The sequence below is a fragment of the Pecten maximus genome, chromosome 3 (assembly GCF_902652985.1).
Source record: "Pecten maximus chromosome 3, xPecMax1.1, whole genome shotgun sequence".
NCBI lineage: Eukaryota > Metazoa > Mollusca > Bivalvia > Pectinida > Pectinidae > Pecten > Pecten maximus.
In genome coordinates this window covers 23,924,339-23,950,414 of record NC_047017.1, presented here as the reverse complement: position 1 = coordinate 23,950,414, position 26,076 = coordinate 23,924,339, and the positions used below count along the sequence as shown (strand labels likewise).

Sequence of the window (26,076 nt, the reverse complement as noted above, 5' to 3'; positions counted from 1 at the left end):
AAGGTTGCCTCCCTTTAGAAACTTGGGTACATATTGATGAAGTTGTAAACATTGGATTGATTTCACCATTGTTGAATGAAAAAGAAAATAAGATCAGAGAATGTTTTAAAATAATGCATCAACCATTAAAAAAATACATTACAATGTTATTGTTCCTTTCTCTGAAACACAAGGTTAAATGTCAGATTGAGTGATATGTATGACAAATCACGATGCATATATGTAATAATTGTGTAAACATTTCTACATCCTGTTTCAGTGTACGTAACCTTGACTGGCAGTACCAGTTCTGGAAGTGGGGCGTCATCTTTACTGACAATGTAGGTCACTTTTTTATCAAGCTTTGTCCATTGTAAATCATTGTTAAGCAAAAACTGTATGAATATCTTCATTTGAAGCCTATAGAAGAATATATGTAATGTATCATTTTAAAGTTAAATTTCAAGAGATTTTAAAAAGTTTTTGTATAGTATATGTTATAAATTATCAGTCAGTATGAGGTTAATATAGAATATGTTTTTTATTATATAGTTAGCTCTATGTGAGATTGATAGAATCTTTCACAAGTCTGTTCTGATTAACACTCTTACATGCATGTATACTGCTGGCCAGTCAAACTAACAGAACTGACCTATATGTAAGATTCTATTAATCTCATTCCTAGCTGCGATGGCCGAGTGGTTAAGGTGTCCCGACACTTTATCACTAGCCCTCCACCTCTGGGTTGCGAGTTCGAAACCTACGTGGGGCAGTTGCCTGGTACTGACCGTAGGCCGGTGGTTTTTCTCTGGGTACTCCGGCTTTCCTCCACATCCTAAACCTGGCATGGCCTTAAATGACCCTGGCTGTTAATAAGACGTTAAACAAAAACAAACAAAAAAAACTAGCAAAAACAGGATCACCGAAGTTTGTGATAATTTAAAATACTTGTGAAATGTGTATAGCCAGTCCACATGAACTCCTTGTTATATGTTTTCAGTCATTCCTGTACTTACTGTGGTACTTCATCTTCTCCGTCCTCGGCAACTTCAACAATTTCTTCTTCGCTGCTCACTTGTTGGATGTTGCTATTGGTTTCAAAACATTGAGAACAATCTTGCAATCTGTCACACACAATGGAAAACAGGTAAGTATCTTGAACATAGGAATATGTGTATCATGCACTGTATTTCACCTGTTTAAATGAGGCTTAGACTAGAGAAAGACTTATCAAAGTCATCGTTAATTTAAAATATCAAAACAAAAAAGTTACAAGCTTTATACTGACCAGGTTTTCCCCCATACTACGTAGTAAATATTAAGTGATAATATTCAGGAATGTGAAAAACAACAATTTTCTTTTCCTCTTTTTTTTTTTTAAATGAAATAATAGCAAAATTTCCTTTTCACTTAAAAACTTTTACAAATTTTCATGACATATATCATGAAACCCTACTCATACTTACCCTACAAACAAATACACTATTGTAAATCAGTGTTTAAATCCATCTTGTTTCAGCTTGTATTGACTGTGATGCTGACGAGTGTTATTGTGTACATCTATACTGTGATAGCCTTCAACTTCTTCCGTAAATTCTACGTTAAGGAAGAGGATGGTTCAGTAGACTACAAATGTCATGACATGGCTACCGTGAGTTCTTTGTCATCAAAAATTGTTATACATTCTCAAAGCTATTTATATATCTAGATACAAACATGGTAAGGTATATGGCTCATTATAAACATACTAATCTGAAGCAGGGTGAATTATTGCTGGACTGTTGGCATTGTTTTGTATTTTCAGCAGTCTACAATTACTGTTACTTTGAAAAAATTTAAATTATAAACCACTGAAGTTTTAGTGAACCTTGTTTGAATAGATCAAATCAAAATACATTTAAGGTCAGATACCTTCTAATTTCTAAGAAACCGTGAAATCTCAGAGTCAGTACCAGGTAGATAAATGTTTATGAAATTAATATTTTACCCTGGCCTGCAGTGAATTTCAAATGAGCCAAATGTGGTAAAATTGTTTAAGTTTTCAAATTATCAAACCAAACCACTACACATATATGTTCAATTATTCATTATGATAAATTTTGTTGCATTTTGATATGAAGTTTGTTGTAAGTGACCTTGACCTTCATAAAAGGTCACTTGTCCATTACACTGGTAAGATGTATTTAAATATCTCTGTTTTACATTGCAGTGCTTTGTGTACCATCTCCACACAGGAGTGAGGGCAGGTGGTGGTATAGGTAAGTCACTACTGAGATTAAAACAGTCTTTATCAACACAGCAACCGAGATCAGGTGTAATCCTACCTGTTAATGTTAAAACCAGTCTTTATCAACACAGCAACCGAGATCAGGTGTAATCCTACCGGTTAAAACCAGTCTTAATCAACACAGCAACCGAGATCAGGTGTAATCCTACCGGTTAAAACCAGTCTTTATCAACACAGCAACCGAGATCAGGTGTAATCCTACCTGTTAATGTTAAAACCAGTCTTTATCAACACAGCAACCGAGATCAGGTGTAATCCTACCTGTTAATGTTAAAACCAGTCTTTATCAACACAGCAACCGAGATCAGGTGTAATCCTACCTGTTAATGTTAAAACCAGTCTTAATCAACACAGCAACCGAGATCAGGTGTAATCCTACCTGTTAATGCTAAAACCAGTCTTTATCAACACAGCAACCGAGATCAGGTGTAATCCTACCTGTTAATGTTAAAACCAGTCTTAATCAACAGAGCAACCGAGATCAGGTGTAATCCTACCTGTTAATGTTAAAACCAGTCTTTATCAACACAGCAACCGAGATCAGGTGTAATCCTACCTGTTAATGTTAAAACCAGTCTTTATCAACACAGCAACCGAGATCAGGTGTAATCCTACCGGTTAATGATAAAATCAGTCTTAATCAACACAGCAGTAAAAAAATTTGTGAAATATTAAGTTAAACCAGTGAATGTTTATAAGGGACACAACAGTGTTAATAATGACCAGACTTTAACATTAAGACCTGAATTGATACTCAGTGTGATGTTTTAGGTGATGTAGCAAGAATATTAAAACTTCTTCACTTCCTTTAAACTTTTAAAACATGAAATAACTAAATCTTTCTTTCCATGACAGGTGACGAGATTGAGCCTGCTGACGGAGACGCCTATGAAGTGTACAGGATCCTGTTCGATATCACCTTCTTCTTCTTTGTCATCGTCATCCTGCTGGCCATCATCCAGGGTAGGTATTACCTACGTCTACCCAAAAATCCTTATGTCTGTCATTATCTCAAGTTACATGTTTAGATTGATCTTATTAGTTAACAATTTTTTTTGTACAATCATTTGAACCACCATCAACGAAAATGGTCCAGGAGTTCTGTAATATCACTATTATATACACTACATACATGTCTATACCTGTATTGTCCTGATTAATTCTGATGTTCTTATTGGTTTGTGTCACAGGTTTGATCATTGATGCCTTCGGTGAGCTCAGAGACCAGCTAGAACAGGTCAAAGAAGATATGGAGGTACGTATACATGTCTTAGTGGTCAGAATCTAAAACCAACACTTCTTGGTCAGAATCTTTACCTACAACCAACACTTAGTGGTCAGAATCTTTATCTCAGACCAACACTTAGTGGTCAGAATCTTTAACTCAAACCAACACTTAGTGGTCAGAGTCCTTATCTCAGACCAACACTTAGTGGTCAGAATCTTTATCTCAGACCAACACTTAGCGGTCAGAGTCCTTATCTCAGACTAACACTTAGTGGTCAGAATCTTCATCTCAGACCAACACTTAGTGGTCAGAATCTTTATCTCCAACCAACACTTAGTGGTCAGAATATTTATCTCAGACTAACACTTAGTGGTCAGAAGCTTTATCTCAAACCAACACTTAGTGGTCAAAATCTTTATCTCCAACCAGCACTTAGTGGTCAGAATCTTTATCTCAGACCAGCACTTAGTGGTCAGAATCTTTATTTCAGACCAACACTTAGTGGTCAGAATCTTTATCTCAAACCAACACTTAGTGGTCAGAATCTTTATCTCAAACCAACACTTAGTGGTCAGAATCTTTATCTCAGACCAACACTTAGAAGAACCTGAAATGATAGTAAAATGTATGTCATTTTTTTTTTCCATTTCAGTCCAAATGCTTCATCTGTGGTATCGGGAAAGAATACTTTGATAAGATACCGCACGGGTTCGAGACCCACGTCAAGAATGAACACAATTTCGCAAATTACATGTAAGTATAATTGGGAATATAGAACTGAATTTTACTCTTAATGTTGTTTGTGTTATCAACCTCTGAAATCCAAAAATATACGATTATTTATAATTGTGGTAAAGAGCAGATCTGATAAGTATTTCTCACATACTTCACAGGGTTATCCCGCAGTTGCTAGGGAAAAGATAAATTGATGTCATACAGGGGGGTAAAGACAGCTGGCACACGCTATATGACGCTGTTCACAATAATGTAACGTCATCATTTTTATGTTGAGTAACCATGTCTTAAATGATGACGTCATTAATCTTGATGCACATTCCAAGAAGCATTGCAGATGGCATGATGAAAGACTTGCATAAAAGCTTACATTTGCTTGCAAGTATGTGAGAAAAATAATCAAACATGGCTTATTCTGCAAACAAGGATATCTCAACCCTCGTGTAAGAGTTTGGCTGGCCAGCACTCGGCAAGCCTTGTGCTGATATATCCCTGTCCATGTAACAGACCCATGTTAGATTCTATTAGTCACTGATGAAGATAACTGTATGTATATTTACACATTTGACATAATAAATTACTAATCCTATCATTTCAGGTTCTTCTTGATGCATTTAATCAACAAGCCTGATACAGAATATACAGGACAGGTGAGTTACCTTACGATTTGTCAATACAATGAATCAGATTTTAGCCACTGACAAAGAAGCAAATGAAATATTTACACCATAAAGACACATGTTTAACACCAAGGATACACTAGATACTAGAACTGTTCAATACAAATTGAAAGTTAGATACGTACGAGATAGCTCAAATGAATTAAACTGGAGTATATCGTTTTGTCCTAGGACTTGTCAGTGATGATGAGGACTGAAGTATTAATACATATAGGAGGCAACTGAAGAAACTTAAAGAGGTCAAAAGAACTGTCAAAATCTAAATGGAGAGATTTGATAGCCTCATAAATAAACATATTTTGTAATTTTCAATATTGGATTTCAAAAGAATGTCAAGTATATTCTGATCTGTGTCACTATTCAAATGAATTATGTGATATACAGCTACACACCTTAGTGACTGGGTTCACCAGGAGTTTCTACCGCCTGCAATTTCAAAGGATTGTACAACAGACAGTTATTTATAAAGTAAGATATAAATGTTATTACTTGTTAATACAGAGTATGTTAATGTTCACCGATTGTGTGTATTTACTATTCACAGGAGTCCTATGTGTGGGAGCTGTATCAGCAAAGGTGCTGGGATTTCTTCCCTGTTGGTGATTGCTTCAGGAAGCAGTACGAGGACGAAGCCTCCACTTAATACAAACCAAAGAGAGACTGATGACAGTCCCTATAACTCTCAGAGGGAGGCTGACAGTCCTGACCATCAAGGTCATATATGCAAAATTATGGCCTTCGATGATTTTAGTCATTCTGTCCCAAACAGGAGATGAATTTAGCTGCTCAAAGTTTGGGGGATAAAGGAAGTCCATCCAGGGAATTTCCCCAAGGAATAAAGGTTCCCTAATGAAGCCTTTCGTCGACCTTTCTCAAGGTGACTACCCTTAGAGCAAAGCTGTCTCTCCATTAATATGGTGTCTAGCCTCAGAGCGAGGCTCCATTGACATGGTGCCCTGTTACGTACCCTACCCACACCTGGTGTGTACCCAAGCCAATGTGATATTTCAGATATATATTCACAAGGAAAAAACATTACCTTCATGGCCCCATGTTCCTTATATCCATTAGTTTGATGGATTGATCCAGTAAGACCCGTGTGGGTCAAAGGTTACCGGAAAATTTGTACTTAACTGCTGGTCTGGTTCGAGTGACAATCGTCATTTGTGGAGTTATCTGTATGAAAGGTTGTTAACTTACAAGTAAATAACTTTGCATTTGTTATCGAAAAATCAGTATTATGCAATAGTCCCATGCTTTATTTTGTGATTGATAAATGTGATGTAGATTTGAAAGGTTATTGAGTCAAAAATGGCGGATGAATTCTGCAGCAGGAAAAGTTGCAAGTATTTATCATGATGAACATTAACTGTCAAATCCCGATTGATTTTGCAGTGTGAATGGGGAAGTGTGCAATGTTTTTTTTAATATACATAAATGTAAATCATGCTTTTAAAAGAATGAGATTTTACAATTATGACCCAATTTCTATTAAAACTTGCGTCATTGTTTTACAAGTGTAGACTGACCTAGAGGTTTTGTTATGGTCCCTTGTGGTTAGGTGGATATTTGTTTATATAATTGTGTATGGTTTTGTATTATTTATTGTTTGTGAGACAGGGTTATTTCTGTTTGATAAGAAATGGGTTTTCTGTAAAATCTTGTATTTGGCACCCCTTTGATTAACTTTTAAATTATAATTCATGGTATGATGGAAAGTTTCATTTCTTTAAATTTAGGAAGTTTTGCCAGCCAGAAATTTGGTAATTTGTTTAGCCGAAATTATCTGATTATTCATTTGAAAATGATAGTGTGGTATAGCTGTTTGCTGTAAATATAAAGGTGTGTCCCCCCTCTATATACAAATGTGTTATATATTTTCTTGATAGATTGGGATATGTATTTAAAACTTTTCAAACTTGAAAATATATTAAGCTTGTTAAGTTATTTGATTGTGCAATAGAATATAATATATAGCAAACTTTTGATTGTGCATTTTAAGCGACAAAGTGATTTAGTCTTCCAATTGTTCATCCCCATATTTTCTGGTTGTCCAGACCATCAACATATCATATATAGAGAACCCCAAATATTATTGTTTACAATGTTCACTGTTTACACACCTGACTAGTGCTGAGGATGTTGGTACTGCGTATCGTTGGTAGATAGTGTGGTACCCAGCTCCAGCCTGAGGTGTGTGTTGGCCTCATGTCTCATTTTACCAATGCATATATTACGGGAATGTTCTATTTATACCGATCAAGATCCTTCACAATATCTGTGCATTTTTTTTTTTTTCACTTGTGGACATTTTGATGCTGTTGTTACCACAGATCTAACAGCTGGTACCGTGACAATGGTTACCCTATTGAATAAAACATTTTTTTATAAAACTTAAAACAAATTGTTTCGTTGTCTTTTTTAAACAAGGTCAGAAGGTATACCAAAATGATCAACAATAGAAAATTCAAACCTTGTTTCAGCACAAAAATTAATGCTTAAATGACACAGCATGGTTTTATCAGTAACTGACAAAAGACAGGAATTATCAGAATGATAAATGAATACTTTATACACAACAAACACAACTTATCGAGTGAAAGGAAAACAATATATCATATGTAAGCTTTAATAAACACTAATAAGTAAGAAAAACCAACATATTAATTGACATTTGCATAAACTTTTTCCAAAACTTTTAAAAATGAACACATTAAAGTGATCCGAATGAAATGACTATGATTTTCTATAAAAAGTACAAGTGACCTTGACATTGGAGACCTGAAACACTTTGACATTGGAACCTTGAAATATGTATCTTCTTGACATATCTGTATAATTTTCTATGAAAGTCCCTAAAGAAACAAAATACAAATGATACCAATCCCCTCACTATTCAACAATGACCAATTCAATACACATCAGAAGATAGTAAACTTGTCTGAGCGCTAAATATCATAACAAGAGACGAGAGTTGTAAGAATTTGAAGTAATAGAGCTATAAGCCTGATAGTTAAAGAAGTTTGTAGAGCAAGGACACCAACAATCTTTTCTATAGCAAGAGTATCAACTGGTATCCTGGAATATTGAAATGAAAACATATTCAAGAAATTATAGTTTTCAGGAATCGTATGAAGTTTTAGGGCAGTCAGATATAATAAAGTTCATAGAACAAAGAAAATGACAATCTATTTATAGTAACAATAGCCTCAACTTTGACCCCAGAAGGTTGGAACCAGAAATCAAAATTGACGCATAAGCTCCGTCCAACCAGGTGAGCTAACAATGGTAATTTTTTCTCACTCCTAGGGGGAAATGTGAGACCAGAGTAATGAAATTAAGTTTTGGTACTGCACCTTCAGACCCTTTCATTTCATTAGGCCTGTAACATGCAGGGGTAAAGGGCTACAAAGTTTGTTAAAATAAATGACCTTGACCTTTATTCAAGGTCACATGGGTCAAATAGGCTATAATCTTCAACTTCTTCTCAATAACTAAGAGGCCCAGTGATTTTTTTTTTTTTTTATAATTCTTTTATTTTTTGAAGATTTTCACATATTAAAACAATAGACATGGATGACAAAAATAAAAACCAGACAAAGAAAAAACATACATACACACACTCTTACACATACATGTTTTGATGATGATCATCATCATCATATCATTTTCATCATCTTGCATCATCATCATGTATCATATAAGTAAACATGCATTATCATCATATATTATCACCATCATGCATCATTATCATGCATCATTATCAGCATATATCATCATCGTCATCATCATGCATTATATACATCACGCATCATCGTATATCATCATCATCATCATCATCACGCATCATCATCATCATCACGCATCATCATATATCATCATCACGCATCATCATTATCAGTATATATCATCATCATGCGTCATATATCATCATTATCATGCATCATATATCATCATCATGCATCACTATCATCATCATCATCATGCATCATTATCATCATATATCATCATTATCATGCATCATATATCATCGTCATCACGCATCATCATCATTATCTTAATCATCATCATGCAATGTCATGCATCATCATCACGCATCATCATTATCAGTATATATCATCATCATCATATATCATCATCATGCATCACTATCATCATCTTCATGCATCATAATCATCATATATCATCATCATCATCATGCATCATATATCATCATCATCAAGCATCATCATCATTATAGTCAAACACACATCGTCATCATAATCTTAATCATCATCATGCAATGTCATGCATCATTATCATCATCACACATCATCATTATCAGTATATATCATCATCATGCATCATATATTATCATCATTCATCATTATCATCATCATCATCATCATCCTTCTCATGAACATGCGTCTTTTACTACACATTCACACCCATTCTGGCACATATAGTAGACTCACTTCAAAACAAACACACACAGAGATATAAAAATATATCCTCACACACAAGGGCAAACACATGAACAAATTACACATATAACCATTACACATCCTATCAAGGAGAGAGAGAGAGAGAGAGAGAGAGAGTTTGGATGATACAGGATAAAACTTCTAAGTTAATGTATATGGAAAATCGGCAGAAACTGTGACAATCATTTCATAATATTACAATAAACACTGATACAAGAAAAACTAGAGATTGGATATTTTTTCCCATTTTTTCTAAGAGGCCCAGGGATTTTATATTGGGCCTGTAGCATGCTGGGGTGAAGGGCTACCAAGTTTGTTCAAATAAATGACCTTGACCTTCATTCAAGGTCACATGGGTCAAATAGGCTCTAATCTTAAAACGACTTCTTCTTGATAACCAAGAGGCCCAGGGACATCACACTGGGCCTGTAGTATGCTGTGGTGAAGTGCTACCAAGTTTGTTCAAATAAATTACCTTGACCTTCATTCAAGTTCACATGGGTCATATAGGCTATAATCGTCAAACGACTTCTTCTCAATAACAAAGAGTCCCAGGAAGTTGATATTAGGTATGTAGCATGCTGGGGTGAAGGGCTACCAAGTTTGTAACAAGAGGCCCATGGGGCCTGTATCGCTCACCTGGTTGGATAAGACCAAATGTCGAAATAATGTTCATATTCAATTTGTTTTATTTGTAAAACTCTAACAATGCTATATATGGTTATAGTGTGGGAATCCGAACTGCTTTAAAGATTAATGAAGTCCAGACTCTCTAAGGTCTGAAAGACCTCAAGAATTGTTTATAGAACATGCATTCATCACTTTATGACTAGTAGCGATTTAAAGGAATTACCTCTATTTCCCCCACTGGGCCCCGCCTTTTTGGCCCCTTTAGGGTCAGAGCCACTATTTATGCAAAATTTGTTCCCCTTCCCCCAAGGATGTTTCTGACCAAATTGGGTTCAAATCCATTCATAACTTTGTGACAAGTAGCGATTCAAAGGAATTACCTCTACTTCCCCCACTGGGCCCCGCCCTTTTGGCCCCTTTAGGGTCAGAGTCACCGTTTATGCAAAATCTGTTCCCCTTCCCCAAGGATGTTTCTGACCAAATTGGGTTCAAATCCATTCATAACTTTATTACTAGTAGAGATTTAGAGGAATTACCTCTATTTCCCATATTTGGCCCTGCCCCTTTGGCCCCTCGGGGATCAGAATCACCATTTATGCAAAATCTGTTCCCCTTTCCCCAAGGATGTTTCTCACCAAATTTGGTTCAAATCCATTCATAACTTTATGACAAGTAGTGATTTAAAGGAATTACCTCTATTTCCCCTATTGCGCCCCACCCCTTTGGCCCCTCCGGAGTCAGCACCACCATTTATGCAAAATCTGTTCCCCTTCCCCAAGGATGTTTCTGACCAAATTGGGTTCAAATCCATTCATAACTTTATGACAAGTAGCGATTTAAAGGAATTACCTCTATTTCCCCTATTGGGCCCCGCCCCTTTGGTCCCTTTGGGGTCAGAGCCACCATTTACTCAAAATCTGTTCCCCTTCCCCAAGGATGTTTCTGACCAAATGTGGTTCAAATCCATTCATAACTTTATGACTAGTAGTGATTTAAAGGAATAACCTCTATTACCCCTATTGGACCCCGCCCCTTTGGCCCCCCGGGGGTCAGATCCACTATTTATGCAAAATCTGTTCCCCTTCCCCCAAGGATGTTTCTGACCAAATTGGGTTGAAATCCATTCATAACTTTACAACTAGTAGTGATTTAAAGGAATTACTTCTATTTCCCCTATTGGGCCCCGCCCCTTTGGTCCCTTTTGGTCAGAGCCACCATTTATGCAAAATCTGTTCCCCTTCCCCCAAGGATGTTTCTTACCAAATTGGGTTCAAATCCATTCATAACTTTATGACAAGTAGCGATTTAAAGGAATTACCTCTATTTCCCCTATTGGGCCCCGCCCCTTTGGTCCCTTTGGGGTCAGAGCCACCATTTACTCAAAATCTGTTCCCCTTCCCCAAGGATGTTTCTGACCAAATGTGGTTCAAATCCATTCATAACTTTATGACTAGTAGTGCTTTAAAGGAATTACCTCTATTACCCCTATTGGACCCCGCCCCTTTGGCCCCCCGGGGGTCAGATCCACTATTTATGCAAAATCTGTTCCCCTTCCCCCAAGGATGTTTCTGACCAAATTGGGTTGAAATCCATTCATAACTTTACAACTAGTAGTGATTTAAAGGAATTACTTCTATTTCCCCTATTGGGCCCTGCCCCTTTGGTCCCTTTGGGGTCAGAGCCACCATTTATGCAAAATCTGTTCCCCTTCCCCCAAATATGTTTCTGACCAAATTAGGTTCAAATCCATTCATAACTTTATTACTAGTAGAGATTTAGAGGAATTACCTCTATTTCCCATATTTGGCCCTGCCCCTTTGGCCCCTCGGGGGTCAGAATCACCATTTATGCAAAATCTTTTCCCCTTTCCCCAAGGATGTTTCTGACCAAATTTGGTTCAAATCCATTCATAACTTTATGACTAGTAGTGATTTAAAGGAATTACCTCTATTACCCCTATTGGGCCCCACCCCTTTGGCCCATCGGGGGTCAGAGCCACCATTTATGCAAAATCTGTTCCCCTTCCCCCAAGGATGTTTCTGACCAAATTGGGTTCAAATCCATTCATAACTTAATGACTAGTAGAGATTTAGAGGAATTACCTTTATTTCCCGTATATTGCCCCGCCCCTTTGGCTCCTCGGGGGTCAGAATCACCATTTATGCAAAATCTGTTCCCCTTCCCCCAAGGATGTTTCTGACCAAATTGGGTTGAAATCCATTCATAACTTGATGACTAGTAGCGATTTAAAGGAATTACCTCTATTTCCCCTATTGGGCCCCGCCCCTTTGGCCCCTCAGGGGTCAGAGTCACCATTTATGCAAAAATCTGTTCCCATTCTGCCAAGGATGTTTCTGGTCAAATTTGGTCAAAATCCAATAAGAACTTTATGACTAGTAGCGATTTGAAGCAAACATTCTGTACCATATCTCATTCTGGTCCCCAAACATTCTGTACCATATCTTATTCTGGTCCCCAAACATTCTGTACCATATCTCATTCTGGTCTCCAAACATTCTGTACCATATCTCATTCTGGTCTCCAAACATTCTGTACCATATCTCATTCTGGTCTCCAAACATTCTGTACCATATCTCATTCTGGTCTCCAAATATTCTGTAAAATCTCATTCTGTCTCCAAATATTCTGTAAAATCTCATTATTGTATCCAAACATTCTGTACCATCTCATTATTGTCCAAATATTCTGTAAAATCTCATTATTGTCCCCAAATATTCTGCAAAATCTCATTCTGTCTCCAAATATTCTGTAAAATCTCATTATTGTCTCAAAATATTCTGTAAAATCTCATTATTGTCCAAATATTCTGTAAAATCTCAGTATTGTCTCCAAATATTTCATAAAATCTCATTATAGTCCAAATATTCTATACAAACTCATTGTCACCAAATATTCTATAAAAACTCATTCTGTCTCCAAATATTCTGTAAAATCTCATTATTGTCTCCAAATATTCTGTAAAATCTCATTATTGTCTCCAAATATTCTGTACCATCTCATTCTGTCTCCAAATATTCTGTAAAATCTCATTCTGTCTCCAAATATTCTGTAAAATCTCATTCTTGTCCCCAAATATTCTGTAAAATCTCATTATTGTCCAAATATTCTGTAAAATCTCATTATTGTCTCCAAATATTCTGTAAAATCTCATTCTTGTCCCCAAACATTCTGTCTGTAGGGAAGGAGGATCTGTATGTAGGGAGGGAGGTTGTGTGTATGGGAAGGAAGGGTATGTGTGTGGGGAGGGAGATTATGTGTGTTTGGGGAGGGAGGTTATGTGTGGGGAGGGAGGCTGTGTGTGGGGAGGGAGGTTATGTGTGGCGAGGGAGGTTTTGTGTGTGGGGAGGGAGGTTATGTGTGTGAGGAGGGAAGTTCTGTGTGTTGGGAGGGAGGTTGTGTGTGTGGAGAGGGAGGTTATGTGTGAAGGGAGGGAGGTTATGTGTGTGGGGAGTGAGGTTGTGTTTGTGGAGAGGGAGGTTGTGTGTGTGGAGAGGGAGGTTATGTGTGTGGGGAGTGAGGTTGTGTGTGTGGAGAGGGAGGTTGTGTGTGTGGGGAGGGAGGTTATGTGTGTAGGGAGGGAGGTTATGTGTGTGGGGAGGGAGGTTGTGTGTGTGGAGAGGGAGGTTATGTGTGTGGGGAGGGAGGTTGTGTGTGTAGGGAGGGAGGTTATGTGTGTGGGGAAGGAGGTCATGTGTGTAGGGAGGGAGGTTCTGTGTGTGGGGAGGGAGGTTCTGTGTGTGGGGGGGGGGGGAGGTTATGTGTGTGGGGAGGGAGATTATGTGTATGAGGAAGGAGGTTATGTGTGTAGGGAGGGAGGTTGTGTGTGTGGAGAGGGAGGTTATGTGTGTAGGGTGGGAGGTTATGTGTGTGGGGAGGGAGGTTCTGTGTGGGGGGGGGGGGGGGGGGGGGGGAGGTTATGTGTGTGGGGAGGGAGATTATGTGTATGAGGAAGGAGGTTATGTGTGTAGGGAGGGAGGTTCTATGTGTGGGGAGGGAGGTTCTGTGTATTGGGAGGGAGGTTCTGTGTGGGGAAGGAGGTTATGTTTGTGGGGAGGGAGGTTCTGTTTTTAGGGAGGGAGGTTATGTGTGTGGGGAGGGAGGTTATGTCTGTGGGAAGGGAGGTTTTGAGTATAGGGAGGGAGGTTCGGTGTATGGGGAGGGGGATTATGTGTGTGTGGAGGGAGATTATGTTTGTGGGGAGGGAGGTTTTGTGTGCGGGGAGGGAGATTATGTGTGTGGGGAGGGAGATTATGTTTGCAGGGAGGGAGGTTTTGTGTGTAGGGAGGGAGATGATGTTTGTAGGGAGGGAGGTTATGTGTGTGTGTGTGGGGGGGGGGGGGTTATGTGTGTGGGGAGGGAGATTATGTGTATGAGGAAGGAGGTTATGTGTGTAGGGAGGGAGGTTCTATGTGTGGGGAGGGAGGTTGTGTGTGTGGAGAGGGAGGTTGTGAGTGTAGGGAGGGAGGTTATGTGTATGGGGAGGGAGGTTCTGTTTGTAGGGAGGGAGTTTATGTGTGGGGAGGGAGGTTATGTGTGTGGGGAGGGAGGTTCTGTGTATTGGGAGGGAGGTTCTGTGTGGGGAAGGAGGTTATGTTTGTGGGGAGGGAGGTTCTGTTTTTAGGGAGGGAGGTTATGTGTGTGGGGAGGGAGGTTATGTCTGTGGGAAGGGAGGTTTTGAGTATAGGGAGGGAGGTTCTGTGTATGGGGAGGGGGATTATGTGTGTGGGGAGGGAGATTATGTGTGTGGGGAGGGAGATTATGTTTGTGGGGAGGGAGGTTTTGTGTGTAGGGCGGGAGGGAGATCATGTTTGTAGGGAGGGAGGTTATGTGTGTGGGGAGGGAGATTATGTGTGTGGGGAGGGAGGTTCTGTGTGTTGGGAAGGAGGTTATGTTTGTGGGGGGGGGGGGGGGGGGGGGGGGGGAGGTTTTGTGAGAAGTCCTTTGTTAGTCCTGATGTTGAATCTTCTTGCCAAACATCTGGGTCAAAGATTTGATGTATAGCAGTACCAAAAGGAACAAAAAGCAAAAAAAAAAAAAAAAACAAGTACCACAACTCTCATCAATTATTAAGCAATTTATTTGAGTTGATAACTAATTTTATAACACAAAATAAAAACATACAATTGATTAATCATATTTGATATGATGCAAATACAAAGCTAACAACATTAAACCAATAACAAGAACTTAAGAACATTTTATAAGCTTTTTAAGCTTTTGATTTTGGCACTTACAGCTGACTAGGGTCTAAAAACCACAGTAAGAATACAGCTTACTAATACATACTGTAATTTCAGTAATAAGATGCCCATAGGCCTGAACGGTCACCTGAGCTCTGAAATATTTAAGTCAATTTGACCCTTTTTGGGCCTACCCATCGACCCCTGCCATCCCATATTTATAATTCTAACCAAGTTTGTCTTAATTATTTCCAATGGCAATTGAACAAATCATCCTGAAAAATGTAATTTCCCACTTTAAACTACAGTTAAGTTTACCCCCTCCCCTGGGGCAAACGTGAGACCCCAGGGTAATAAAATTTACTATTTTGGGAAAGCAACTTTAAGACTCTTCCATCTATGAAGAGTCTTTGATCCTACTTTATTTGGGTCTCAAGATTATTTTCGAAACTTTAAGTCTTTTTGGTCCCACCCATCAGCCCCTGAGGGTCAGCCAGTCCCAACATGTGCATACAGTCTAACTACAATCCCATACTGATAATTCAAACCAAGTTAGAATTAATTCCAATAAAAGTTCATCAAATGATAGTCAAAAATGTGATTTTCCTATATAAACTATTGTAATGTTTACTCCCTCCTTAGGGGCAAACATGACACCCCAGAGTCAGGAAATTCAAAATTTTGGTGAAGCACCTTAGCTTAAGAACTTTCCATTTATGAAGAGTACTCGATTCTACATTATTGGGATCTTGAGAAGAAGATCATTGAAATTTCAGTTAATTTGACTCTTTTTGGTCCTGCCCCTCAGTCCCCTGTGGGTTGGGGACCAAATAATTAACAAATTTCGTTGACCTTTTGCCATGGATGGTTCCTACAAAATTTCATTGAATTTGGTTAAGGGGTTTCTAAGAAAAAATCAAAAATTTCAATTGTTAGGAATGCATGATAGACGACACACAAGGACAGACTAAAGGCGATTAGAATAGATCACTTGGGACTTTGTCTCAGGTGGCAAAATAAAATTAATTTGACAATGTCATGATCTTTGTACATATAGTGGTTGATTGCTTTTGTTAATGCTGTAAATAATAGTGTTCAGAATAACTATATCGGAGCTTGTGCTAAATGCAGATTTTTTATATAATTCAAGCACCTTCACCTCAATACTTAAATCTACTTGTGATATTAATTAAGGTAAATGTTTTCAAGTACATGTAATTTGGACGAGAAAAATGTACAGTGAGGCTCTCTATCAACAGCAATTACATTAATGGCACATGGAAATAGAAACCAACTCCAGGTAATCGATCAACATTTGACAATTAAACATATTTCCCAAAACAAGATCATTACTGTACTTTGACAGATATTTACCATATATGGCTGTCTACCAACAGGAAACATAAGTCATTAAAACAGAAATCAATGTAATCAACAAGGTCACAGATCAGCAATTGCAACTTAAACATTGGGGTATATACAGTACTAAAAGCAATTTTTTATGGAAACATTTTCCAAAACAAGGTATGTCCTCACTGCATTTTGAATACCACAGTTTATGGAGTATGATCGTAATTCTCCTAAAACAAATCAATCTTTGACTGCTTGGATTTGATGTCATAGTTACTTTGGTAAATGATCGGAGATATCCCCCACTGATTTCTCCTGTATACACCACAGTATGTGAAAATATCAGGTTTGTAAGATAGCTTCCCTCGTATTCCAATTGAACGAATACCGCTTTCCAGATCTCTAACTTCATCCAAATTGAGAAAATCGTTGTTGTAGATACAAATGACATGATTTACAGCATTTGAATTCAACTTTTCAGGAGTCATAGTGGACACCTTGGCATAGTGACAGCATGGAATGCTGCCTTCAGCAATAGCTCGAGCCACCTTGGTCCACAGAACATCAACCTTGAGTCCAGTTGTGACTGGAATCAGCATCCACTTTCCGGAGGTGACATCAAACCGCTTAGCTAAATCAAAAAGTAGCTGTTTTGTGACTTCCTGTCCTGAGTCAATCGCTTTTGAGAAAGCGTACATCATCTTCATAACATGTGGCGGAAACCTATCTTCTTCTTCATCTTCATCGTCATCTGTTGATGAACTATCTTCATCTGTTGAGGAACAATCTTCCTTGTCTTCGTCTGTTTTAGAATCTTCCTCATCTTCGTCTGTTTTAGAATCTTCCTCGTCCTCGTCTGTTTTAGATTCTTCTGTTTCTGTGTTCCTCTTTTTTTCTTTACTCGGTCTTAAGACTCCAATAAAGTCACCATCTCTGTAACAAAACATAACTCTTTAAAATACATTTGATCTATATTTTTTACACTATGATCAGCTAAACATGTATTACATCAACATGAAGCACACAGGTCTTAATGGTAATCTGACCATAAACATCATGTACTAGTGTAGTTTAGTTTAAAATATGAATACATGTACATGAAACATTGATTCAGATAATGCAATCATGTTTTTACTTATAATCATAATGTTACTTCAAAAATATTATTTTCAGAAATTCTGCTGCTCAACAAGTCAAATCAAACATGATATAGTCTTCTCAAACTGAAACTTCCTGATAAGTCTTATTTAAATTCAGACAGATATAATTGGGATACATTAAGCTTCTACTTATTTTAGTTATTAAAACTTTTGCAAATGTTGCTGCTACATGTACTTACATGAACAATGATTTAAGATATGCTGCGATGCCTACCTATACATAGCCTAATATAAATGGTTCTATTAGGTAGCTATATAGCCATAATTAAAACACCAGAACAATATTTTCTTCTTTGTCAACGTTACTGTTTCCATCCTTTATAATAACAGGGGCCCAATGGGCCCGAATCGCTCACCTGCAATGCAGTGATCTTTTCATATATGGATCCTGCAGTTATTTGAAAGCATGCTACAGGACCAATATAATGTCTCTCGGCACTTAAGCTATTCACTAAAAGTCATTTAAAGATTTAAGCATACTTGATCGACGTAACCTTGAATGTGAGTCAGGGTCATTCATTTGAACAAACTTGGTAGCCCTTCACCCCAGCATGCTAAAGACCCAATATCAACTCCCTGGGACTCTTGGTTATTGAGAAGAAGTCGTTTAAACATTTTAGCCTTTTTGACTCCTGTGACCTTGAATGAAGGTCAAGGGCATTCATTTGAACAAACTTGGTAGCCCTTCACCCCAGCATGCTACAGGCCAAATATTAGGTCTCTGGGACTATTGGTTATTGAGAAGAAGTCGTTTAAAGATTTTAGCCTTTTTGACTCCTGTGACCTTGAATGAAGTTAAGGTCATTCATTTGAACAAACTTGGTAGCCCTTCACCCCAGCATGCTACAGACCCAATATCAACTCCTTGGTACTCTTGGTTATTGAGAAGAAGTCGTTTAAATAGTTTAGCCTTTTTGACTCCTGTGACCTTGAATGAAGTTAAGGTCATTCATTTGAACAAACTTGGTAGCCCTTCACCCCAGCATGTTACAGACCCAATATCAACTCCCTGGGACTCTTGGTTATTGAGAAGAAGTCATTTAAAGATTTTAGCTTTTTTGACTCCTGTGACCTTGAATGAAGGTCAAGGTCATTCATTTGAACAAAATTGGTAGCCCTTCACCCCAGCATGCTACAGACCCAATATCAACTCCCTGGGACTCTTGGTTATTGAGAAGAAGTCGTTTAAACATTTTAGCCTTTTTGACTCCTGTGACCTTGAATGAAGGTCAAGGGCATTCATTTGAACAAACTTGGTAGCCCTTCACCCCAGCATGCTACAGACCCAATATCAACTCCTTGGGACTCTTGGTTATTGAGAAGAAGTCGTTTAAATATTTTAGCCTTTTTGACTCCTGTGACCTTGAATGAAGGTCAAGGTCATTCATTTGAACAAGCTTGGTAGCCCTTCACCCCAGCATGCTACAGACCTAATATCAAGTCCCTGGGTCTTTTGGCTATTTAGAAGAAGTCGTTTAATTTTTTTTAAGCATATTTGACCCCTGTGACCTTGAATGAAAGTCAAGGTCATTCATTTGAACAAACTTGGTAGCCCTTCACCCCAGCATGCCACAGACCCAATATCAACTCCCTGAGACTCTTAGTTATTGAGAAGAAGTCGTTTAAAGATTTTAGCCTTTTTGACCCCTGTGACCTTGAATGAAGGTCAACTTTATTCATTTGAACAAACTTGGTAGCCCTTCACCCCAGCATGCTACAGGCCCAATATTAGGTCTCTGGGCCTTTTGGTTATTGAGAAGAAGTTGCTTGAATGAAAAAGTTGACGCCGGACGGACGACGGACGGACGGCGGAAGCCGCGCCACGGCATAAGCTCACTTGCCCTTCGGGCAGGTGAGCTAATGATGTACATACACTTTACCACGATATAATAAAATCCAAAAGTTGGCACAAGAGGAGATGCATTACAAGGTTTATCAAGCAGAAATTCTAAATGTAAACCTGGGCCTAACTTCAGCAAAATTGTTGAATTGTATCTCCATTCCTTCATGCATACATATGATGTACTTTTAGCTGTGAAGTTATAATGAAATTCAACACACAATATCGGAGTAGTTTCCCTTAAAAGGTTTCATGGATAGACTGATGGATGGACAAACAAAGTGATTCTACCTATCGCTTCTCCCCTCGCTCCCCCCACCACCACATAAAAAAAAAAAAAAAGGTCCATGGGCCTTAACTCTCACCTGAGTTCTGAAATATTTAGTCAATTTGACCCTTTTCGCCCACCCATCAGCCCCTGGGGGGATGGGGGGTCATTCTTCAGGCCTACAAGTGCATACCATTAGACTATCATCCAAAGATGCTGATCATTCATGACCAAGTTAAAATGAATTCAAGTTATCATGTGTACAAGTTCCAATGGTAATAACACTACAAAGGCCCATTACTCTGTAGTAGGTTACAGTTGAATTGGCCCAATCATTGAACTGATTCGAGATCTTATTGATATAAGGCAATTTGCTACAAACCAACTTTCATGAAAATCAATATATATTTATATACTCAAATTATTGTGTGCACAAGTGAAATTCAATGCACAACACACGATGAAGGACAAAAGGTCATTGCAATAAGTCACCATGAGCCTTTGGCTCAGGTGACCTAAAAAATACTTGTTTGTATAGTTACAAAAAGAATCTAAACAAAATCATAGAATAGAATGGTAAGTAAAATACCTTCTGACGATAGAAGGCATTTTAGCCTCCAACCACACATCAAATGGTAGCGGCTCATGTCCAACATAGTAGGTATCGGTAACTTCTATATAATTCTCAAAAATCTTCTTAGTGTCAACAGATAATGCTTCCAAGGAGGCGACTACCTTTTCAAATGTCTTTTTTGCTGTAAGTTACAAAAAAGAGAAAAAAACCAATAAGTACCAATTGTTCAAAATTGAAGGAGATATCAAAGCAAAATTGTAAGACTATAAATAAACAAAGGGCAATAACTCTTCCAAACTTTGCCAAATCAAACAAGAGGCCCAATGGGCCTGTATCGCTCACCTGGCCTTACAGCAACTTTGAAGTTGATTTAGGGTCTTTCTGCAGATACTATGCTGATAACCACTTTATTCAAATATCAGTGAGGCTAATTTCTTCCTGTCAATGGATTTTCTAGTTCTTCATTCCAGTACACAACTGGCCTAATATCGGGTCTTTTTGCTAACGAGAAATCATTGTTTAAAGAATTCAGGCTATTTGACCTTGAATGTAGGTCAAGGTCATTCATTTGAACAAACTTGGTAGCCCTTCACCCCGTATGGTACAGGCCTAATATTAAGTCCCTGGGCTGCTTAGTTATTGAGAAGTCGTTTGAAGATTTTAGCCTATTTGACCCATGTGACCTTGAATGAAGGTCAAGATCATTCATTTGAACAAACTTAGTAGCCCTTCAACCAAGCATGCTACAGGCCTAATATTAAGTCAGTGGGCTTCTTGGTTATTGAGAAGAAGTTGTTTGAATATTTTAGCCTATTTGACCCATGTGACCTTGAATGAAAGTCAAGGTCATTCATTTGAACAAACTTGGTAGCCCTTTGCCCTAGCATGCTACAGGCCTAATATAAAGTCTGTGGGAGTTTTGGTTATTGAGAAGTCATTTGAAGATTTTAGCCTATTTGACCCATGTGACCTTGAATGAAGGTCAAGGTCATTTATTTGAACAAACTTGGTAGCCCTTCATCCCAGCATGCTACATGCCCAATATCAAGTCCCTGTGCCTCTTGGTTATTGAGAAGAAGTTGTTTGAAGATTATAGCCTATTTGACCCCTGTGACCTTGAATGAAGGTCAAGGTCATTTATTTGAACAAACTTGGTAGCCCTTCATCCCAGCATGCTACAGGCCCAATATCAAGTCCCTGGGCCTCTTGGTTATTGAGAAGAAGTTGTTTAAATGAAAAGTTGACGCCGGACGGACGGAAGGAAGGACGGAGGGACGGACGGACGACGGACGACGCACCACGGCATAAGCTCACTTGCCCTTCGGGCAGGTGAGCTAAAAACACTACCTAATCTGTGGACAAAGAAATGTATGTCTGACAGATGGATGACATTGGCATACTATAATACTATTAATCCTATCTGTCAAATTTTGATGAGCATATCAAATCTCTTTTATTATAATAAGTGTCTTTTCTTCTTTGTCTTATAGAGCTCAATCAGTCCAAGCATTGAGATATCTAATGATAATATGACATCTCTCAGCTGATTCATGGTGATCAGCTGTATGTAACAATATCAGTAAACACTACAATCTGTATCTGTATTAGTACGTCATAGATTCCAAGTTGGGCCATAATATGAGACCTGTATAAATCCACAATATCAGTGCAGCCTTGAATATATATTCATGGATAAGATTTAATTATTTTAAAAATGATAGTACGTCATTTTTAACAAAAGCTTTTAGCAATGCACACACACCAAGAAAAAGTGATCCAGATGGAATTCATGGCTTGCATGTTAATGTTAATACCAATTAAAATTCATATTTCCTCTATAATAAGTATTGGACCCTGCCTCTCTGTTTCCCTAGGGGACACGCCCACTATTTATGAATTATTGAGCCCTTTTTACCAACTTATCCTCCAGGTCAAATTCAGTTAAAATCCCTTCATCTGTATGGAAGAAGAATTTATCTCTTTACTTCCCCTATTGTGTCCATGTTGTACCTACAGGTACTCTATACTGCATAGATATTGATGACATTGATATTCAAACCTCTCATTTTATCAGATCAATAAGCACTAAATGTGCAAAAATTATCAAAGATACAAAGTGTTTTTGTTAGCAGGTTGAACGATAGGGCCCCTGTATCTCTATCATATCCACAGAGGGAACCATAGAGTCCTGACCACATCCCTACGTTACACATTAACAGGTCAATACAAGAAAGGAACTTACTTCAGTAAAAATTTAAGATTTCCGCATGCATTTCAAGGATCTGCCACTTCATACAATGTAGGACGATATCTTAATTTATATAACAATATTGATTTCCTGTTCCAAAGATATTTCTAGAGATAAAAACTATTTTATATGTATATACTAGCACAATATACTTCCTGGGAAAAAACAGGAAGCTGCAGTTATATGCATATAATGCATATAATTATAAGCCTTTACATATTGAGTGAGTAGCCGTTTGTATTATTACTGTGGTTATCCAAAATATCCAAGCTTTCAATGTATAAGAGTGATTTTGATATAAAGCTAAATTCAAATTCATTCATCAATAATTCCTCAAAAGTTATTGAATGGATCGGCATTCAATATATATTCACCAATTGCATACAGGCCAGGTCATAACTCTTAACAAGAGGCCAAATTGGCCTAAATCTCTCACCTACTTCTAGAACAGAAGGCTGGCTAGGTTTATTCATGTAAGAAATTTGGTAAGCTTTTATTCCTGCATACTATTGGTCCAATATCAGATCTTGAGAGACTCTTTTCTCAAGAAATCATTGTTTAAATATTTTAACATATTTGACCCCTGTGAGGTCAAGGTCATTCATTTTCACAAACTTGGTAGCCCTTCATCCAAGTATGCTACAGGCCTAATAAAAAGTCCCTGTGCCTCTTGGTTATGGAGAAGAAGTCATTTAGATTTTAGCCTATTTGACCCCTATGACCTTGAATGTAATTCAAGCTAATTCATTTGAACAAACTTGGTAGACCTTCACCCCAGCATACTACATACTTGGTTATTAAGAAGAAGTTGGTTAAAGGTTTTAACCCATTTGACCCCTTTAACCTTGAATGAAGGTCAAGGCCATTCATTTGACATTCATTTGAACAAACTTGATAGCCCTTCAAACCAACATGATACAGAACCAATATCAACTCCCTTGGTCGCTAAGTTACAAAAAAGAAGTTTATATTTAAAGATTTTAGCCTATTTGAGTCTTGTGACCTTAAATGTAGGTCAAGGTCATGCATTTGAACAACCTTTGTAGACCTTCACCCATGCATAATTTACAAGCCTTATATCAAGTCACTGGGCCTCTTGGTTATTGAGAAGAAATTATTTAAAGATTTTAGCATATTTGACCCCTGTTACGTGACAGTGAATGTGGTTCAATGTCATTCATTTGAACAAACTTATCAGGTCTGTGACCTCGCAGTGTTTGAGAAGAAGTTGTTTAAAGGAAAAAATTGACACCTGACTGACTCGGACGACGGATATGCCACACCTTCAGGCAGGTGAGCTAAAAAAAGGGACATCAAAGGGCTATAACTCCAAAAGTAATAGTAGGATATTCTAATTATTAATTGTTATCAAACTTGTCCACTCATTTTTGTATTGATTTAGATTTCTTCTGAAGATAAATCAAATACATTAATGATTGCTTGATGGTGAAAATGAGCAGACAGTGTTAATTAACCTACTTTAGAAAGAATTTTGTTCAGAATGGCATAATCTTAGAAATGCCAAAAAAATGTTTTGCAAAGTAGCCTACAACTCTTTTGCAAATATAATGAAGCTCTATGTAACGGAATTTTCGTCCTGTGAGAGCACATTTAAGATTTTAGTTCTACTCAAAGTCAAAGTCGACCAACAATTCAATCTCATCCTACAGAAGCTTTAGCCCAAGCCTTTATACAGTGATTAGTGATGTCACTATATTTTAGCCCCTCCCACTGGTGTCTGACTTGTGTGGTTTTATGGTAAGCCGTTTTAATATCTAATACCTATGTAGCTTAAGTCAAATAGTTTTTTGACTTAAGTTAAAAAGATTTCAGCTTAAGCTGAATAATGCACATTTATTTGTCTTAAGTTGAAATCTTTTTACCTTAAGCTAAAATCTTTTCAGCTTAAGTTGAAATCTTTTCAGCTTAAGTTGAATTCATTTCAGCTTAATATAAGCTGAATAAAGACATAATGCAAAAAAAGTTTTTTAGCTTAAGTTAAAAAGATTTCAACTTAAGCCGAAAAGAAAAAACAGACATCATAATGTAAAAAGAATTCAACTTAAGCTAAAAAGATGTTGTTTTGATTAAATGAATAACTGTCTACCCCTTATGACATGGAATCGCCCATTTTGACCTTGAAAAGCTAATCAGCTGTGTATTGTAACGTTATGCTTCAGTGATTCAGATACAATAGTACCTGTGTAGGCTTGCCAGAACCATTTGCATCAATGGTTATACCCCATCATATCCTCTGCTGACACAGGGTACAGGTAATGTTCATGGTGTTGTTAGAGTGGGAGAACAATGGGGACTAATTGCAGGATGATGGGGTGGGGGATGAACTCATCACAGATAAAGCTATCGTCTGTTTTGGGAAAGGGGCTTATATCTCACATATACTGTAAACGATTTACATTTACATATCACAATGAAAATGATGTTACTTTAAATCATTTAAAATCAAAACATTAATAAAAAATATATGACACAATATTTAAATTGTATGTTTGAATGAAAGATATTCTAACATACATACTTGTTAGCAAGACCAGTGGCGGATACAGGATTTTGGGAAAGGGGAGGGGGGGGGGGGCCTTGCGGCTTATTTTTTTTTAGGGGGGGGGGGGGGGGGGGGAGTGCGGAATGTGTCAGGGTGTGCTTCCCCCCGAAAAAAAATGAAATATATAAATTAAGCTCTGTGGTGCATTCTAGTGCACCATAAACCCCAAAGATTTACAAATTAAAACCGTTTGAAGTTTTTTTTTCCTTAAACTTTTTTTTTGTTTGGCTATGTATTACTGTAAAATAGGCAGCTTTTATAGTCAATCTCTTCTTTATTATTTTACCAATTTTTAAATATCATATACCAAAATGAAGATTGACTGGTTCCCTTTCCCCTGGTACCTTTCAATTTTTCACAGCTATGACAATATCAGTAGTTATCAGCTTATCTGCATTTTTTCCACTATTTAACCCTATTTAACCCAAACCAAAGAAGACCACCAGTGGGCGTGGCCTTATCTATTATTCTGACCAGTGTGAGGTGTGAAGTGTACATGTGACACGTTGAAAGTGATGGAACTATAACTTTAGAGTGACGTGTACTCTTACTCTTCTATGGGTTAATTATCTAAACAACCAAAGTCATATAATTATTGACATCATACGTTTTTCATTGGATTGTTGAGTCGTTAATGTTTGTTCTGACATCTTCCAGTCCCAGTGTAGGGGGATCAAATATTTACGTCGTTGTCGAACCGAATGCGCCGTGCATCTAACTTCCGGTTGTCGCGATAACCTCCATAATTTTTGTTTTATTTAGTTGCTCAATAAAATATTTTATTCGCCTGACATCTCTTTGTTTAATTCTACTTATGTATCAGCAACAAAAACATTGTGGTTAGCACATACAGAATAACAAAATATGTCG

At 37.7% G+C, this 26,076-nt stretch overlaps 2 protein-coding genes across 2 annotated transcripts in view; one reads left to right on the top strand and one right to left on the bottom strand.

The window, feature by feature from the left end:
• The window catches only part of LOC117323648 (ryanodine receptor-like), a 170,788-nt gene extending 163,479 nt beyond the window's left edge, over window positions 1-7,309 (top strand). The window contains 9 exon segments of the mRNA XM_033878977.1: window positions 260-320; window positions 980-1,126; window positions 1,499-1,630; window positions 2,189-2,237; window positions 3,122-3,229; window positions 3,457-3,521; window positions 4,147-4,247; window positions 4,828-4,879; window positions 5,454-7,309. Coding sequence (XP_033734868.1) covers window positions 260-320; window positions 980-1,126; window positions 1,499-1,630; window positions 2,189-2,237; window positions 3,122-3,229; window positions 3,457-3,521; window positions 4,147-4,247; window positions 4,828-4,879; window positions 5,454-5,552 — 814 coding nt within the window. The 3' untranslated portion in view covers window positions 5,553-7,309.
• Window positions 7,310-15,077: 7,768 nt separating this feature from the next.
• LOC117323645 lies at window positions 15,078-25,909 on the bottom strand. The gene is made up of 3 exons (XM_033878972.1): window positions 25,814-25,909; window positions 20,411-20,576; window positions 15,078-17,486 (listed from the first exon to the last, which is right to left on the bottom strand). The coding sequence occupies exons 1-3, from the start codon at window positions 25,854-25,856 to the stop codon at window positions 16,784-16,786; spliced, it is 912 nt and encodes a 303-aa protein (XP_033734863.1). The 5' UTR covers window positions 25,857-25,909; the 3' UTR covers window positions 15,078-16,783.
• Between the last annotated feature and the right edge of the window lie 167 nt (window positions 25,910-26,076).

Bases quoted from the DNA above. Each gene is read 5' to 3' on its own strand.
- LOC117323645 (XM_033878972.1), bottom strand. From the start codon at position 25,856: ATGTCAGAACAAACATTAACGACTCAACAATCCAATGAAAAAC. The intron at 20,577-25,813 runs GTATGATGTCAA...TGTAACTTACAG, and splicing joins TCAACAATCCAATGAAAAAC to CAAAAAAGACATTTGAAAAG. The intron at 17,487-20,410 runs GTATTTTACTTA...GTTTTGTTACAG, and splicing joins ATGCCTTCTATCGTCAGAAG to AGATGGTGACTTTATTGGAG.